At 39.3% G+C, this 14,687-nt stretch overlaps 1 protein-coding gene across 2 annotated transcripts in view; it reads left to right on the forward strand.

Annotated features, from left to right (window-relative positions):
• MICU2 (mitochondrial calcium uptake 2) overlaps positions 1-14,068 on the forward strand; it is a 139,986-nt gene extending 125,918 nt beyond the window's left edge. The window contains exons 8-12 of one of the 2 annotated variants that reach the window (XM_057399638.1): positions 1,253-1,350; positions 11,315-11,486; positions 11,770-11,878; positions 13,397-13,554; positions 13,834-14,068. In XM_057399638.1, coding sequence (XP_057255621.1) covers positions 1,253-1,350; positions 11,315-11,486; positions 11,770-11,878; positions 13,397-13,554; positions 13,834-13,938 — 642 coding nt within the window. In that variant the 3' untranslated portion in view covers positions 13,939-14,068. The remainder of the gene's footprint in view (positions 1-1,252; positions 1,351-11,314; positions 11,487-11,769; positions 11,879-13,396; positions 13,555-13,833) is intronic. The other variant, XM_057399639.1, reaches the window with a different exon arrangement.
• The last annotated feature ends 619 nt before the right edge of the window (positions 14,069-14,687 follow it).

Raw genomic sequence — 14,687 nt, forward strand, 5'->3', positions numbered from 1 at the left:
TGGGTTCTTCTCTGTTTCTTCTTAGAAAACTTTACATTCTGACAAAAATAGTTTGGGTTTGAGTTTCAGATAAGCATACATGAGTGTTTGACTTTTGACTTTCAAAAAAGCATATACTGATGTTTATGCAGCATTCTTCGTGGTAATCTGAAGTGCTTAAACTTTAGAAGGATGGATCTTGTGGGTATTTAAATATTCCTTGCCTGCAGTTAAATGATAAAAGGTCAATAAGTACAGTTTGCATATGGCTTGAAAAGTTTTTTTTTTCTATGTCCACTCATACATAACTCGTATCACTGGCATTTGGTGAATTGTAGCTTCCTGTAGAAATGAGGCATGTTACCTCTTTAACTATAAAATAACTGTGTCACATATGCAGTAAGCATGAAACACACAGTGGGCTAATGGGACTTGTTGTTGATGATGCTGAAAGCTAAATAACCATTAGTATTAAATCTTATGAATAGACTCTTGTCTTTCATCTTAGCTCTTCAACCAGATAAAAGACACAGAAGCTATTTAGATGTCATAAGAATAGTTTGTTGAAATCCCTCCGGACTTAGGAGGAAAAAAAATCTCTCTTCATGTTGCTTAGTGTTTTGTTGCATTCAAAGAAATGCCAGTGCTAGTGCTGAAAGAAGAATAGAACAGCAATCCAGCATTATGTGTGGGTTTAGGCTTGTTAAAGATGCTGTTGAGTTGAAATAATGTGCATCCTGTTTCTGCAGAAATCTCTTCATCAGATTTAAAAAATATATTAAAAAGTCACTAACATTTAAAATGTGCAAGAAGCCTTCTAAGTCCATGTCATAACAGAGCACTGTGAATGTATTTTTCTAGTTGTGTTTCCTAGAATGTTTTTAATGGGTGTAACAAATTAGAAATATCTGAGTAAAAACTTTTTTACAAAGATGTTAACTTTATTTCAAGCCTGTATTCACCTAAGCATAAAGGCTTTTAAAGATCTAGCTAGCAACCTCCTCAGTTCTAATGATAAAATTCACCAAAGGTGGCTGTAAATTGTACTCATCTTTCCTACAGAGCATTTTGAAGCAGAACATAGAATACACGGTTACCAGTTGATATGGAAGAATTATTCAGCTCTGAGATCCAGTGTGGTAGCTTTGGGAACAGTAATTAAATTGCAAATAGCTCTTGTGAAATTCTAGTTCAAGTAAATATTGCTAGATTTGTTAATGAATAGATATTAAAAATACATAATAATTAATCATACAGTTTTTTTGTCTTATAGGGAGCAGAAGTGGAAAGCTGTGGTGTTAATACCATGTTGCTGGTACATTTCTTTGGAAAAGAAGGAAAGGAAAAACTTCGCTACTCTGAGTTTTTCAGGTATTTTTTTAGCTAGGCAAGCCTAACAGCAACCAGTCCTGTTCCTACCCCGTCTCCTTTGCACCAACACTGGCATTAATCTGACCTCACACTGAGCTGATTCAGAAAGTTAAAGCAGGTAATTTAGAAAGTTGAAGCAGGAGATTATTCATGATTTTGCATTATTAAATTTCTAGTTTGGCTCCTGGAATCTGCTGTCTGCAGGAGTTGAGTACCATAGTAACTCCAAAACAGCAATAGGACTGGAAGCCATGAGAGCTGAGACTGCCATTCCTGGCAGCTGCGTGATGACATACCTTAAAGACAAATGATTCATGAGTATTTTTCTTGATCGGATCACCAAAAAAGTGACTACTAATCATTTAAAAAAGCTTTTCTGAGGTGAGGTACCCCCTCCTCATTAGAAATATCATGGTAGGCTACAGGCAACTTCTCTGCTTGCTTCAGATTCCAGCTTATGTTGAATCTTTATCTGTGCTTTTTCCTTTACCCTTTGAAATACTTTTGCAGCGGGCCTATGCAGACACTTTACGGCATTTATGTCAGAACTGAGAACTGAGCCAGATGGTAAACACCACATTATAATGAAACTGCAGTGGAATACCAACTGGCCATCACTCCTGGAAATGTAGATCTGTTTTTCTATTTCACTGTAAGCTTTTCAAAATCAGAAGTTAATAGAAAATTCTAAGACTGGTGTAGGGAGTCATTCAGTTTATATATCATATACACGTCAGAAAGATCTTGTACTCCTTGTCTACATCAGAGTATGAAGTTCTGCTGTGGTTACTTTTGACTCGAAAACCCAACCAGATAATCAGGTGTTAGTGTTTTAATTAGATGAGATTCTTTCCTCCAATGTTTATTTCTATCAGTAATGATGACCACCATCTACACAGCATCACAACGTAACTAGTAAAAACTCTCTGTTGGGAAATCAATTACTCCTCTTAGTATGAACTACAGATACATCTTGCTATGTGAACTTGGGCCCAGAATCCAAATGCAGTCTTTCTTTGAGATAAATGGAAGTGCCTCAATACCTGTGTGAGTCTTGGCACACATCTTGTAGCACAACATCAAGAGAATATTATCTACATCAGTATTAACTTTTTCTACAAAAATAATCAGGCATTTACAGACTGCAAAAATAAATTAGGATGATGTGGTTTAATTTATGTTCAGAAGCAGAGAATCTGTGTCAGCCCTCTTGAAAAAGAATGTTGTTGCAATAAGCAGAGGTTTGGGGAAAGCTAGAGTAGAAAAGGAAGAGTAGCGATTTTTCTGACACTAAAAAGTGTTCGGCTCCACTGTCTCTGGCACACACCAGTCTTTAAATAAACAACCTTTCTCTTTTGAAGGCCTTGGTTCAATAGGAATCTGAGTAAAATAATTTAAGATGTCTCCAGCTCCCTTTTCTATAAATACCATAGATCCTCTCAATGAAACAAAAGGCAGAGAGCACCAGTAAAAGGTTGTGTTTGCATATACAGTGTAAACTGAAAAGCCTCGGGTTTTAGATAAAATCCTACATTGACCCAATGAGGCATGACATTGATGAAACTATGTACCTAGTACGTTCAGAACACATAGGTTAAAGACCTTTGCCTACCACACAGATAGATGCCTGTAATCAAAATCAAACTCCCACATCTTGCTCTTAAAATTTGTGGGTAAGTGTAAGGTTTAATGCAGGTAATTTTTCAACACTGGCAGTTAGGTTTCGTGGAGCTGGAATGTGCCTCTTTATCACTGCATAGACACTCCATCTCAGTTGCAACATGACAGTGAAGTTTGTTTAACATTCAGAAAGGTGAATAAAAGGATCACTGTCTTTTTAAACTCTGTGAAGATATCACCTTTCACATGATTTTATTTGCAAGTAAATCAAGCACATCTTTTCTGGGTTCCTATTGTTCAGAGAAAATGTGATTTCTATCTGATGGCCTCTCATAACATTTTACCTTACGTGGGAAGCTATTGTTGGCTGTTTGATCAAAGTGCCATGCTGTTTTTACAAGAGATGACTGATGAGCTGTACAGACATAGATCATTGTCAAAAGCAGAAAATAATGATGGTAAATGCTTTTATCATTTTCCAAGTTCTTGCCTAGAAAGCTTTTCCATTGATCAGTGTAGTACCTACTAGAAAGTAAGGGTTATTAGGCTTGATTAGGACACACTAAAACTTGTCACATTAGTTAAATACACAGATACTCCTGCGCTGTGGAGCAAACTCGAAACTGGAAAAAAAGAAAAAGGAATGCTTTCTTTGTGGCATTTCACTGTACTTACATGGGAATTCAGAAAGCTGAGACTAGTGTTCTCACCTCGTTACTTATATGTGTTTTCTTCGTGCTTCCCCCTTTTCAGTTTGGCTGACATTTCCTTTTGGAAGTGTTCAACCATCTGTATCTGCATGTACACCAGTGATGTCCAACCCTTTTAGCCCACAGTCCAAACATTTGAAAGATGTCAGTCAGCCACAGTCAATACATTAGGGCAATTAATTTACCTTTCTTTGCATTCAGATGGCACAAAAAAAAATGGAAACTGTCTACATCTCTTGAGGAAATGTGGAGCTGGTGTAAGCCAGCTCTTGTGCCTCCCTTCCTATTACCCGGAACACAGGAGGCGCAATGGCTATAGGGGGCGGAAAATGGTTAAGCATGCAGTGTGGCATCTGCCTCCAGCTGGTGCATGGCTCTTGGGAAAGCATAGAGAGGCGATACACACAAGGACAATCCTCAAGCTGTTTTTTACCAAAGAATGAGAGTGCAAAACAGAGTATCGGATCACTTTTCAACCATTCCTGGGCTGCTGAGTACATGCAAATAAAGAAGTAACTTTTGCGTAAGTATTTTGGGACACCAGTCAAGGTCTTTGTTCTCTACAACATAGTCAAAGCAGCAACCAAAGCTGCTCCTTTTCATTCTCTGCTGAGCAGAAGTGGTGGCCCTCCCACTTTGTTCTGCAGCTTCTCCTGGAACCACTTAGAACTATGCCTTACGTCTTTCCCATAGTAACAAGGTAGTTTCAGAGATCTTAAGGTGGGACTCAAAGAGCGTATGTTCAGTGTCAGACTGCCACATGATTTCTTGCCAGTTGTATTGTCCTTAACATAAGGACAATGATAATTATTAATAATAATTCACAACTTTGAAAGTGACAGATTGTTTTCCTGGCAGAAGTTAGGAAATTTAAATCTAAATGATTCTGGGATATGTTTATGTACTGCACTAGTAAAGATGTTGCCTTCTAGTCAAATGCAGCTGAAATCATTATTCTCCTGTGACAGTTTGCAAAAATAAAACAATATGCAGAAAGCATAAAATCAGGTAACAAAGAAGTGTAAATTTCATAGAAGAAGCTGTAACCAGGTGAGATTTTATTCTCAGAAGATCTGAGCTAGTTTCTGTTTCAGATGACCACCTCAACACCAATGTCATCTTAATACCAGGACCCATCTTAGAAATCTTGTCAGATTTCACACATGAAGCCAGAAGTTGTCTGGGATTCCAGGCTTTTTATTCTTTTGTATAGGTTTCCCCTGTTTTGTGAGACATAAATGACTTTTGGTCTTTTCCTTCCAAAAAGTGTTTTACTTGTGCTTTAATTTCCAGCTATACTGTATATACTATATTTTATTCTGAGTAGAAAACTATTTCATTTTCTAGGTATAGCAGATATTTCTTCTTGACAGCCACTGTATTTTTCCCCCTGAAAAAAAGTCCCTTACTGATCTTGTTTAAGTGTGTCTAATCCCAAATAAAAGAGGAGACAGTAATTCACTCACTAAACAGTTTAACAACTGCTGTGATTTTTTTCTGTAATCTGTCCCCAAGCAAGCTTAAATCTCTCACAGTCTCCTTGAAGGGGAAAAAAAAAAAATAAAGTGCAGAGAATATGTGAAGAATATTCAAAACCTTTCTGACTGTTACATTGTTTTCCTGGGATGGCTTTCCTGCTATGCTTAAACAATGGACATTGTTTAATTATGTAAGGAAAATTAACATTTCAAATCCAGTTTATGGCATTTTCTTACCTGATTTGTTGTTTCCAAACTTCCCATTAGTTAATAGAATTTTGCACCAGAAATATTCTTTAATTGTGGTTTCATTTTTATTTTCTGCTTTAGTGTGAAGGTCACAGATTGTATGACCATACACAAAACATGCCTTTTCCCTACCTGTCCTGCTTCTTTCCTTAAGTATTTTGAATCGCTTGGTATGTTTCATTTGAAACCTTTCATTTAAGAAACCAGAATGATCCAAGCTGAACCCCAGTGATAGTGCTGACATTTTTCTGGTGCTGTTCTGTGTTTGCACCAGTGCAGACTGTAGGAACTCTTTCAGATAACATCGTCAGCCAGCAGTGGTTTTGCTGTGATGGTAGCTTGTAAATTTCCAGTGATTTTCATCTAGGTATTTGGAAGTGCTTTGCAGAAATAAAGTATGGTTGCCTCCTTATTTGTCTCTGTACCTACATTTGTAACTGTGTGTATATATATAGGGAGAACGCCCTAATACACCTAGAGGTTACATCTCATGCAACCAGGATCAGACAGTGAGGCAGCAGAGATGGGAATAAAATCCTGTATATACATGTATATTCCACGTATACGTAGGAATATACATGACTGTATATTCCTATCATAAATGAATCTGAATATTTCCCAAAAGATTTAGTAAAGCTGTTAAGAAGAATCTGTTTCTTCCTTTCCAGTATACTTAGCAAAGAATTACCTTGATTATTTTTTACAGAGTGCTTATAAATGAAAACGAGTAGTTTTGTTTGATTTGGTTTGGAAACATTGAAGATAGGGAATCAGAGGGTGTTGCCTGTAATTCTGAAAATGGTGAGATTGATTAACTGTCTTACTGCTTGCAAAACTGAATTTACAAGCATAGACCTAAATGTTCTCTAAAGGTTAATGGTCAAGCCCTTATTAGATTGTCTATATTCTGTTTTGAAAGATTGCAAAAAGGCAACCTTGAAGCTGTTTTGCAATAGCGTTTTGATACAGGGAAGGTTATCAAGTCTTTAAAAGGACTTCAGTGTCCAAAGAGGAGACAAAGCAGAGTACAAATGCCTGGGTGGTATATCCACCCTTGTCTTTGTTGTTAAATTTCCTTCCTATAAATCAGTGCGACAAGAAATGATCAGTTGTGTAGTAGAGTGTTAAACTTCTGCACAGACTTTCAGTTCAGGTCAAGAGGTATAAGAAGGAAAACTTTCCCTAACCTTTTCTTTTATGTTTCATTCTGTATTTCTTGTGCTGTAAGGAATACAATGCTAGCACTTCTAAGGTTGGAGGGAGAATAGCTGCATTCCTGAGGTGTCCCCACTTTTACTGCATTTTCACTTCTATTAAAGCTGAGTTGCCAAAATATCTTGAGAGACTCCCTCTTTCTATAGTAGAGCACATTACAAAATGAGGGATAAACCCTGATAAGGTTTCTGGATGCTGTTGAAACACGGTAATAGATTTGGCCATTGGCCTTCAAAGTGAGTGTTTTCTAAAGAGTGTGGATAAAATAAGCTATCTTGAAGAAAGTACTGTCTGTTCCCAGCCTCTTCCCCATCTTATAAATTTATGATTTACCTTTCCTTTTTGTTATTTGGAAACTCAGGGCTTGCTTTTATTTTCAAGCTACTATAGCATAAGAGTATTCCCAGCATAATTATTTTTGAATTGCAGAGCACATTTACAACCAGAATCCTGTTCCTGTAGTAGAATTCTGGCTCCCTTAAAAGTTCACGGCCATGCTCCCACTGACTTTGAGAGAGCAGGAATTTCATTCCTGTATGGTTTTTCCTAATATCTGGATAAATTTTTAAGGAATTTCCATCTGAAACTCAACACACCATGATCCTGAAGGTACAAAAGCAAGTATCCTGAGCTGCATCAAAAGGAGTGTGACCAGCAGGCCAAAGGAGGTGATCCTGCCCCTCTACTCTGCTCTTCTGAGACCTCACCTGGAGTATTGTGTGCAGTTCTGGTGTCCTCAACATAAAAAAGGACATGGAACTGTTGGAACAAGTCCAGAGAAGGGCCACGAGGATGATCGGGGGACTGGAGCACCTCCTGTATGAAGACAGGCTGAGGAAGTTGGGGCTGTTCAGCCTGGAGAAGAGAAGGCTGCGTGCACACCTCATAGCAGCCTTCCAGTATCTGAAGGGGGCCTATAGGGATGCTGGAGAGAGACTCTTCATTAGGGACTGTAGTGACAGGACAAGGGGTAACGGGTTAAAACTTAAGCAGGGGAAGTTTAGTTTGGATATAAGGAGGAAGTTCTCTACTGTAAGGGTGGTGAGGCACTGCAATGGGTTGCCCAGGGAGGTTATGAATGCTCCATCCCTGGTGGTGTTCAGGGCCAGGTTGGATGAAGCCTTGGGTGACATGGTTTAGTGTGAGGTGTCCCTGCCCATGGCAGGGGAGTTGGAACTAGATGATCTTAAGGTCCTTTCCAACCGAACTATTCTATGATTCTGTGATTCCTAATGGTGTCTTGGCATTTAAGTATCAAGTTTTGCTTCCTAACCAGAAAGTTATTTTTAATAACTTTAAAATAAGAACTAATTAGGATTTTGAACTCTCAGATCTGGGAATAAGAGTGACCTAGAATGCTGATGTGATTATTCATACTCTTTTAATTCTTGTAATATGGAGACAATCACATACAAGTTTTAAATTGAACATTTCAGCTGCTGCTCCAGATAGCATTTGGTACAGAAGGAAATCTTCCCACTTCCTACAAGTTGAAGTGAAATATCTTAATTTTTTGGTACCTAACAAGTAATTCTGCTCCCCTGCCTAATGTGTATAGTGCTACAAGATGCTCTTGTGCCACGGGAACGGTGCAGAATCATTGCCCCTGAGCAACTGGAGAGGTCAAGAGCCCAGTCTGGGGAAAGGCAGTGGAAAACCCCCAGTGGGGCTGGAGAAATACAAGACTTCATTCGTTGTCAAAGTAGAAGAAGGTGCAGAAGCAAGAACACATCAAAAATGTCACAGCCAAACCCTTCACTTTCCTCTTTGGCTTTGCTGCACCTGGCCACTGGCTGATGTGTGTGACTTAGGTGGGCCACCTGCCCCCTCCTCAGCATGTAGAAATGCTTGGTTTTTCAGCTGTCTTGCCTTTAATGACTATGGCTAGAGGGCAGGTCACTGTTTAAGGAAATGCAATATTTAGAAAAGATGGAAAAATATGTATTTTGGCTCATTTGTTTAAGGAAATGCAATATTTAGAAAAGATGGAAAAATATGTATTTTGGCATCACCTGTGGCTACTGACCACTAAAGCTCCCCAGGATAGCTAACTCATACGTTCAATAATAGACCTTAAGTGTCCACATTTCATAAATTAAAAGCCAAGAAAATAAAACACATGGTGTATCGTTTCTCTACATCCACATGTTCGGCATGTTTCTGTAAGTGACCTCATTGTCATCAGCTTCTCTGCCAGACCAGACATTACATGGGTTGGAAACAACAGTCAAAGATGCAGTTACTGTTCTTCATGGTCTCTGACCTCCATCCAAGCACAAGCCACACATCCCAGATACCATCTACTCCTTGTCTTTAACAGCCACTCCCAAAATGCAGCCGAGTGGCCCTAGTCACTCTCTGCTCTACTGACTCCATGCCTGGTCCACATGCATGATCCATGCTGTACTCTCCCCCTGCAGCTCAACCTCCCTTGCCAGGATGATCAGAGGGCTGAAGAACTTCTGTGAAGACAGGCTGAGAGAGTTGGGCTTGTTCAGCCTGGAGAAGAGAAGGCTCCAGAGAGACCTTTCAGTACCTAAGGAAGGTCTACAAGAAAGCTGGAGAGAGATTTCTACAAGGGCATGTAGTGATAGGACAAGGGGAAATGGCTTTAAAGAGGGTAGATTTAGATTAGGTATTAGGAAGTTCTTCCCTGTGAGGGTGCTGAGGCACTGGCACAGGTTGCCCAGAGAAGCTATGGCTGCCCCATCCCTGGCACTGTTCAAGGCCAGGTTGGATGGGACCTTGAGCAATCTGGTCTAGTGAAAGGTGTCCCTGCCCATGGCAGGGGGTTGGAACTGGATGAGCTTTAAGGTCCCCTCCAACCCAAGCCAGTCCGTGACTCTGTGGTCAAGGAAGACTCTTGCGGGTGGTGTGGCAGGATCGCTCCTGCCAGGCCATGCTGGCCCATCTCCCCAGCACATGCTGACTGCAGGGCTGGCTGGAGGCTGTGGTCACCTCATGAGCTACATGGACAGAGGCTGTGTCTGAAAGCTGAAGCGCGGTTTGCAAGCTGCATAAGCAAGCTCTCACTGGTCTGTAAAACGAGGGGCTTCCCCTTCACACTGGTGGCACAAACAAGTCCTTCCGTGTTTCATCCCATGTGAGAGGGAAAGTCGGGGGACTTGAAAGTGAGCCAGGTCTTAAGGCAGCATGTGGAGAAATATACCTCAATGTTTGACTGAACTGTGGGAGCCTTGTAACCACTGGAAGAATGCCCATATAATACATGAGAGCATATCATACCATCCTCAGTATTGCCCTAACAAAACTGTAGCCTGAAGCTTAAAATCACCTCCACTGTCAGGCTTTCACTTACCTGGGTGACCTGAGGTGTAAAGCATTTGTTGGCCCTTTACTTGCTTGTGCAGCTCTAATTATTACAGGAAAATACGCAAGAGAGAAGTTATGCTGCAACAGCAGTCTTCAGCTAACCCTTTACAGACTTTGCAGAGCTTTGAGCTATTAATTGTCCAAGTGATCTCATTAAAGAGCTAAAGATAGCTGTGTGGACTAAACTGCCATAATGTCAGGGGAAAGAATTCAAACCCAGTGAGGCTGTGCAAATACTGTTGAGCAAATGAGCCTCTGCGCATATTTGCTACAAAGACCCTTAACTGTTCCCCCACTAATTGCTTTGTCCCAGTATAGGAGTATTTCATTCTCTCCTGTCAATAATTTTTGCAACTCAATAAAGCAGGGTTCTTTCAAAGTGCTAAAGGAATTCTGGCAAGCACCAATGCAGTTTTAGCCTTTATAGTTCTAAATTATCACTTATATTTGGACTGCCTTATTTCTGAAGTGGAAATTACCAAATGGATCATACAGTATTGTTTTTTACTTTCTCAAAATTAATATTATTCAGAAAAAATGATGAAGACCACATAGACTAAACTGAGGACACTCAAAACTACAACTTTTCTTACAGTTCTTGTTGTGCCTGCAGGTTGTTACTTGGTTCATGCTACTTTTTTTTTCCTTCTTCCTAAAAGAATGGGTGTCTCCTAAAAACCTTGATGTTCACCCCTTCCTTTTTCAGGCAGCTTTCTTCTTACCTTTCCAAACACCTGCAACATCATTTTCTGTGCTCTTCTGAACTTTGCACATGTCAATTGTAATCCTCTCTAATCCATCCTCTAGTGATCGCAGAACTCATTTGCCAAACCTCTCTTTGCAGTCATAGTCTTTGAGGCTTTTAGTCATCTTTTCCTGCAGTGATGATTTCGAGTTTCCTGTTTTCTTTCACCTTTGTATTAGGGCCTCATCTTTCTAGGCGCTTTCCAACCTTGTCATTCAGCTCTTACTAATATGAAATTTCATAAATCATGTGTCAGGTCTTTAGTTACCATGTCCTTTTTTATTCATGTATTTATTATAAACAATAATTATTTTATCTCATTATCTGCACATTTTTAAACGTTAGTAAAAACTAGATGCCAAGTGTATCTGTAAACTATTTTAGCAACAGCCATCAATGCAAGACTTAGAGAGCACCCTACTGGTGTCATTATAGAAATGCACCCGTGGAAACATCTGCTTACACAGGTAAAATTAAACCAGTGACATTTTAAACAATGATGTTGATAGAATCTGTGATTAACAATTAGTGTCTACCACATTTAGTAGCTAAGGTAGTAATAGTGATGTAGTGGTGCAAGTGTCAACTGCTGAATAATATGTGTTTACACCTAGATTCATGGAAAATCTGCAAACAGAAGTTCAAGAAATGGAATTCATACAGTTTTCAAAGGGTTTGAACGTCATGAGAAAAGAAGACTTTGCAGAATGGTTACTCTACTTCACTGATGAAGAAAACAATGAAATTTACTGGCAGAATGTGAAAGAAAGAATTGAGGCAGGAGAGGTTGGTACATAAAGCATGCTGTGTTTTGCTTCCTCCTTTGTTTGTACAGGTTTTCATTTCAATACGAGTATCTAATAATGTATAATTAGTTTCAAAGAGAATTACTGCAGCCCTTGAATTTTATGTAGATAACAACAATGTTAATTTGCCAACTGAGAAATACAAATCCTGACAATGAGTAATCACACCCAAACACTAGGTCCCAACAGATATAATGAAATAGATTTACTGGGCTTTGAATGTGTTATTCATCATATGTCATCTGAATTCTGTGATACTCTAGAATATCAGTTTGGAAGAATTCAAGACTTTTTGCAAGTTTACAAATAACCTGGAAGACTTTTCTATTGCTATGCAGATGTTTACTGTAGCCAATCGTCCTGTTAAACGGGGTAAGTGCTGCACACCTCTTGTATGTTTTCTTAAAAAGAAAAATGCATATTTATTGTGGAATTAATATAAATAAGTTATACCAAAGTATTCCAAAATAGCATGGTGAATTCAAAAATTATTATGCTGCTCTTTATTCTGAATTATTTCTATTTAATGAATAAAATTATAAAGTTCCCAAAACGGTTTGATTTTTAAGTTCTAATGTGCCATCATATGCTGGACCCCTCTCAGCAGACTAAACCGTAGAATCATAGAATGGTTTGGGTTGGAAGAGACTTTTAAAGATTATCTACTCCAGATCTTCTGCCATGGGCAGGGACATCTTTCCACTGGACCAGGTTGCTCAAAGCCCTGTCCAGCCTGGCCTTGAACACTGCTAGGGATGGGGCAGCCACAACTTCCCTGGGCAACCCATTCCAGTGCCTCACCACCCTCATTAAAAAACATCTTTCCTTATGTCTAGTTTAAATCTGTTCTCTTTCAGTTTAAAACACTTTTGCCTTGTCCTGTCACTACAGTCATTGGTAAAAAGGACTCTTTGTTATAAATCTTTATACATTGAAAGGCTGTTGTAAGATCTCCCCAGAGCCTTCTCTTCTCCAGGCTGAACAAGCCCAACTCTCTCAGCCTGTCTCCATAGGAGAGGTGCTCCATCCCTCTGATTATCTTTGTGGCCTCCTCTGAACTCGCTCAAGCAGGTCTTTGTCCCTCTTTGTGTTGTTGGCCCCAGAGCTGAACGCAGTACTGCAGGTAGAGTCTCGTGAGAGCAGAATCACTTGACCTGTTGGTCACACACTCCTTTGGAGGCAGCCCAGGGTACAGTCAACTTTCTGGGCTGCAAATGCACACTGCCAGCTCTTACCCAATTTTTCATCCACCAGTATTCCCAAGTCATTCTCCACAGAGCTGCCTTCAGTCCAATCTAAATTCTAGATTAGGGAGGGTTTATTGAGACAATATGTGCTTTAGTAGCAGTTCATGATAACAAAGCTTTTTCCTCATAGTGACACTAGTTTTCTTCTTTTGCAGGGTCTGTAGCATCTTGCTGTATTGTTTTTAATTCTCCATACTGCCTTCTCTGTGTGCTTATGTAGTGTTATTCAATCATGGCTGTGAAAAACAAACAGTGTAGTGAAGTAGTAAAGTGGGTTTTAAAGTAAAGATTTGGAGGAGGAAAGTTGCTTCCTTCCATATAGTAGATACAGGAGCAATGCAACTGAAGTTTCATGGACACACAAATGCTTTTTTGCTGAGTTTTCTAGCAAAAATTATCACTCTGTTGCTTGAGTAGTGCATTTCAGAAGTTTATCATATAATTAAGTGTTCTGAAAGATGAAGCAAGCTTAAGAATGCATGAACTGAGGCCTCATAATAGTTTACTAGTTCACACATCCCAAATTCTCCAGTTAGGATACCCATGAGACATTGTAAATTGTGCAGAATTCTGCTACTTACGTGTTTTCCAATTCTTTTACAAGTTCACAGTCACCTGTGATTTAATATTATGTCTTTACTAGCTGAGTTCAAGAGAGCAGTGAAGGTGGCAACAGGACAGGAGCTCTCAGATAATGTGTTGGATACCATCTTCAAGATTTTTGATCTAGATGGAGATGACTGCCTCAGCCACAGCGAGTTTCTTGGAGTCCTGAGGAACCGAATTCATCGAGGTTTGAGGGTAACAAGCTGACATCACTGTTTTAAATACCACAGCTGATTGCTACAACTATCTTAATGCTTGTAGAAACACAAGTAGAGATAGTGAATAGAAGGAATTTATATTTTAAACTGAATATTCCTTCCTGCTTACTCTGGGAGGAGTGCTGCCACCAAGAATTTGTTATTATGCATGTGAACTATGGAGGCAGCAGCACCGCATGACATATTACATTTACAGAGTCTGTGAATCAGAGTCATTTCTGTATAAATGCTAAACATACTTTAAATTTATTAACAGGTACCACAGCAGCAAGGCATTCAAGGTTACTGGAAGTGTGTGAAAAGAGAAAGCATTAAAGGAGCCAAAGAATTGTGGAAGCAAACTGGGAAAAGTCCTTTCTAAAGCAGTCTGTTGTTCTTTTGCTATGAATGTTGTCATGTAGAGGAGTTTGTCCTGTTTACAGAACAGCTGAATCAAAAATACTTTCTTTTTTATTTACCAAAGTTAAACTTTAATTTGCCCAGATTCTAATGCAATATCATTCAGTAATTTTATATCATTCTGGTGCAACCAGTTTGGTTTACAGAACTCTTATCACTGTTCACCTCCATGCGGAAACACTCTTGTTCTAGGAAACAGCATTGTTTACTCTTCTGTGGAGTCTGACCCTGCGCTGTAGCATACAGGATATGCAGGATTTAACAGTGGCCACTGGCAGGAACATCACAGCACTCTTCCTGTTGGAAGTTAGTTGCTCAGTTAGCAACTAGTACAGCAGTTCTCTTTCTCTGGCAAGTACAGAGGTCCAGAGGGCAAAATCACTTGCACAATCCATGCAGATCACATTACCCTAAATCAAAAAATAAAATTCACATGGTTTCTGCCCTCATTACTGTGAACTGCTCATGTGCTAGTAGATGATTCCACCAGATCCTGTCTGGTTTGTCTACCTTCATGATGATAATATTAAACTGGAAATACAAGATTGTTGATACAGACTTTAAAAGTTGTACATTGATCTGTGAATGTGCATTGAGTTTCTCAGACCTCTTCAAGAAGTAGCATAAATGAGAAGCAAAAATCCTCATTCTACCATGAACAGCAGCAGCTACAATGTGAGTCATAACTATTTTGCTGTAATTGTATTGCAG

Source organism: Pezoporus wallicus, unplaced genomic scaffold (genome assembly GCF_028554395.1).
Source record: "Pezoporus wallicus isolate ANWC-B61680 ecotype Strahan unplaced genomic scaffold, APGP_CSIRO_Pwel_v1 scaffold_6446, whole genome shotgun sequence".
NCBI classification, from domain to species: Eukaryota; Metazoa; Chordata; class Aves; order Psittaciformes; family Psittacidae; genus Pezoporus; species Pezoporus wallicus.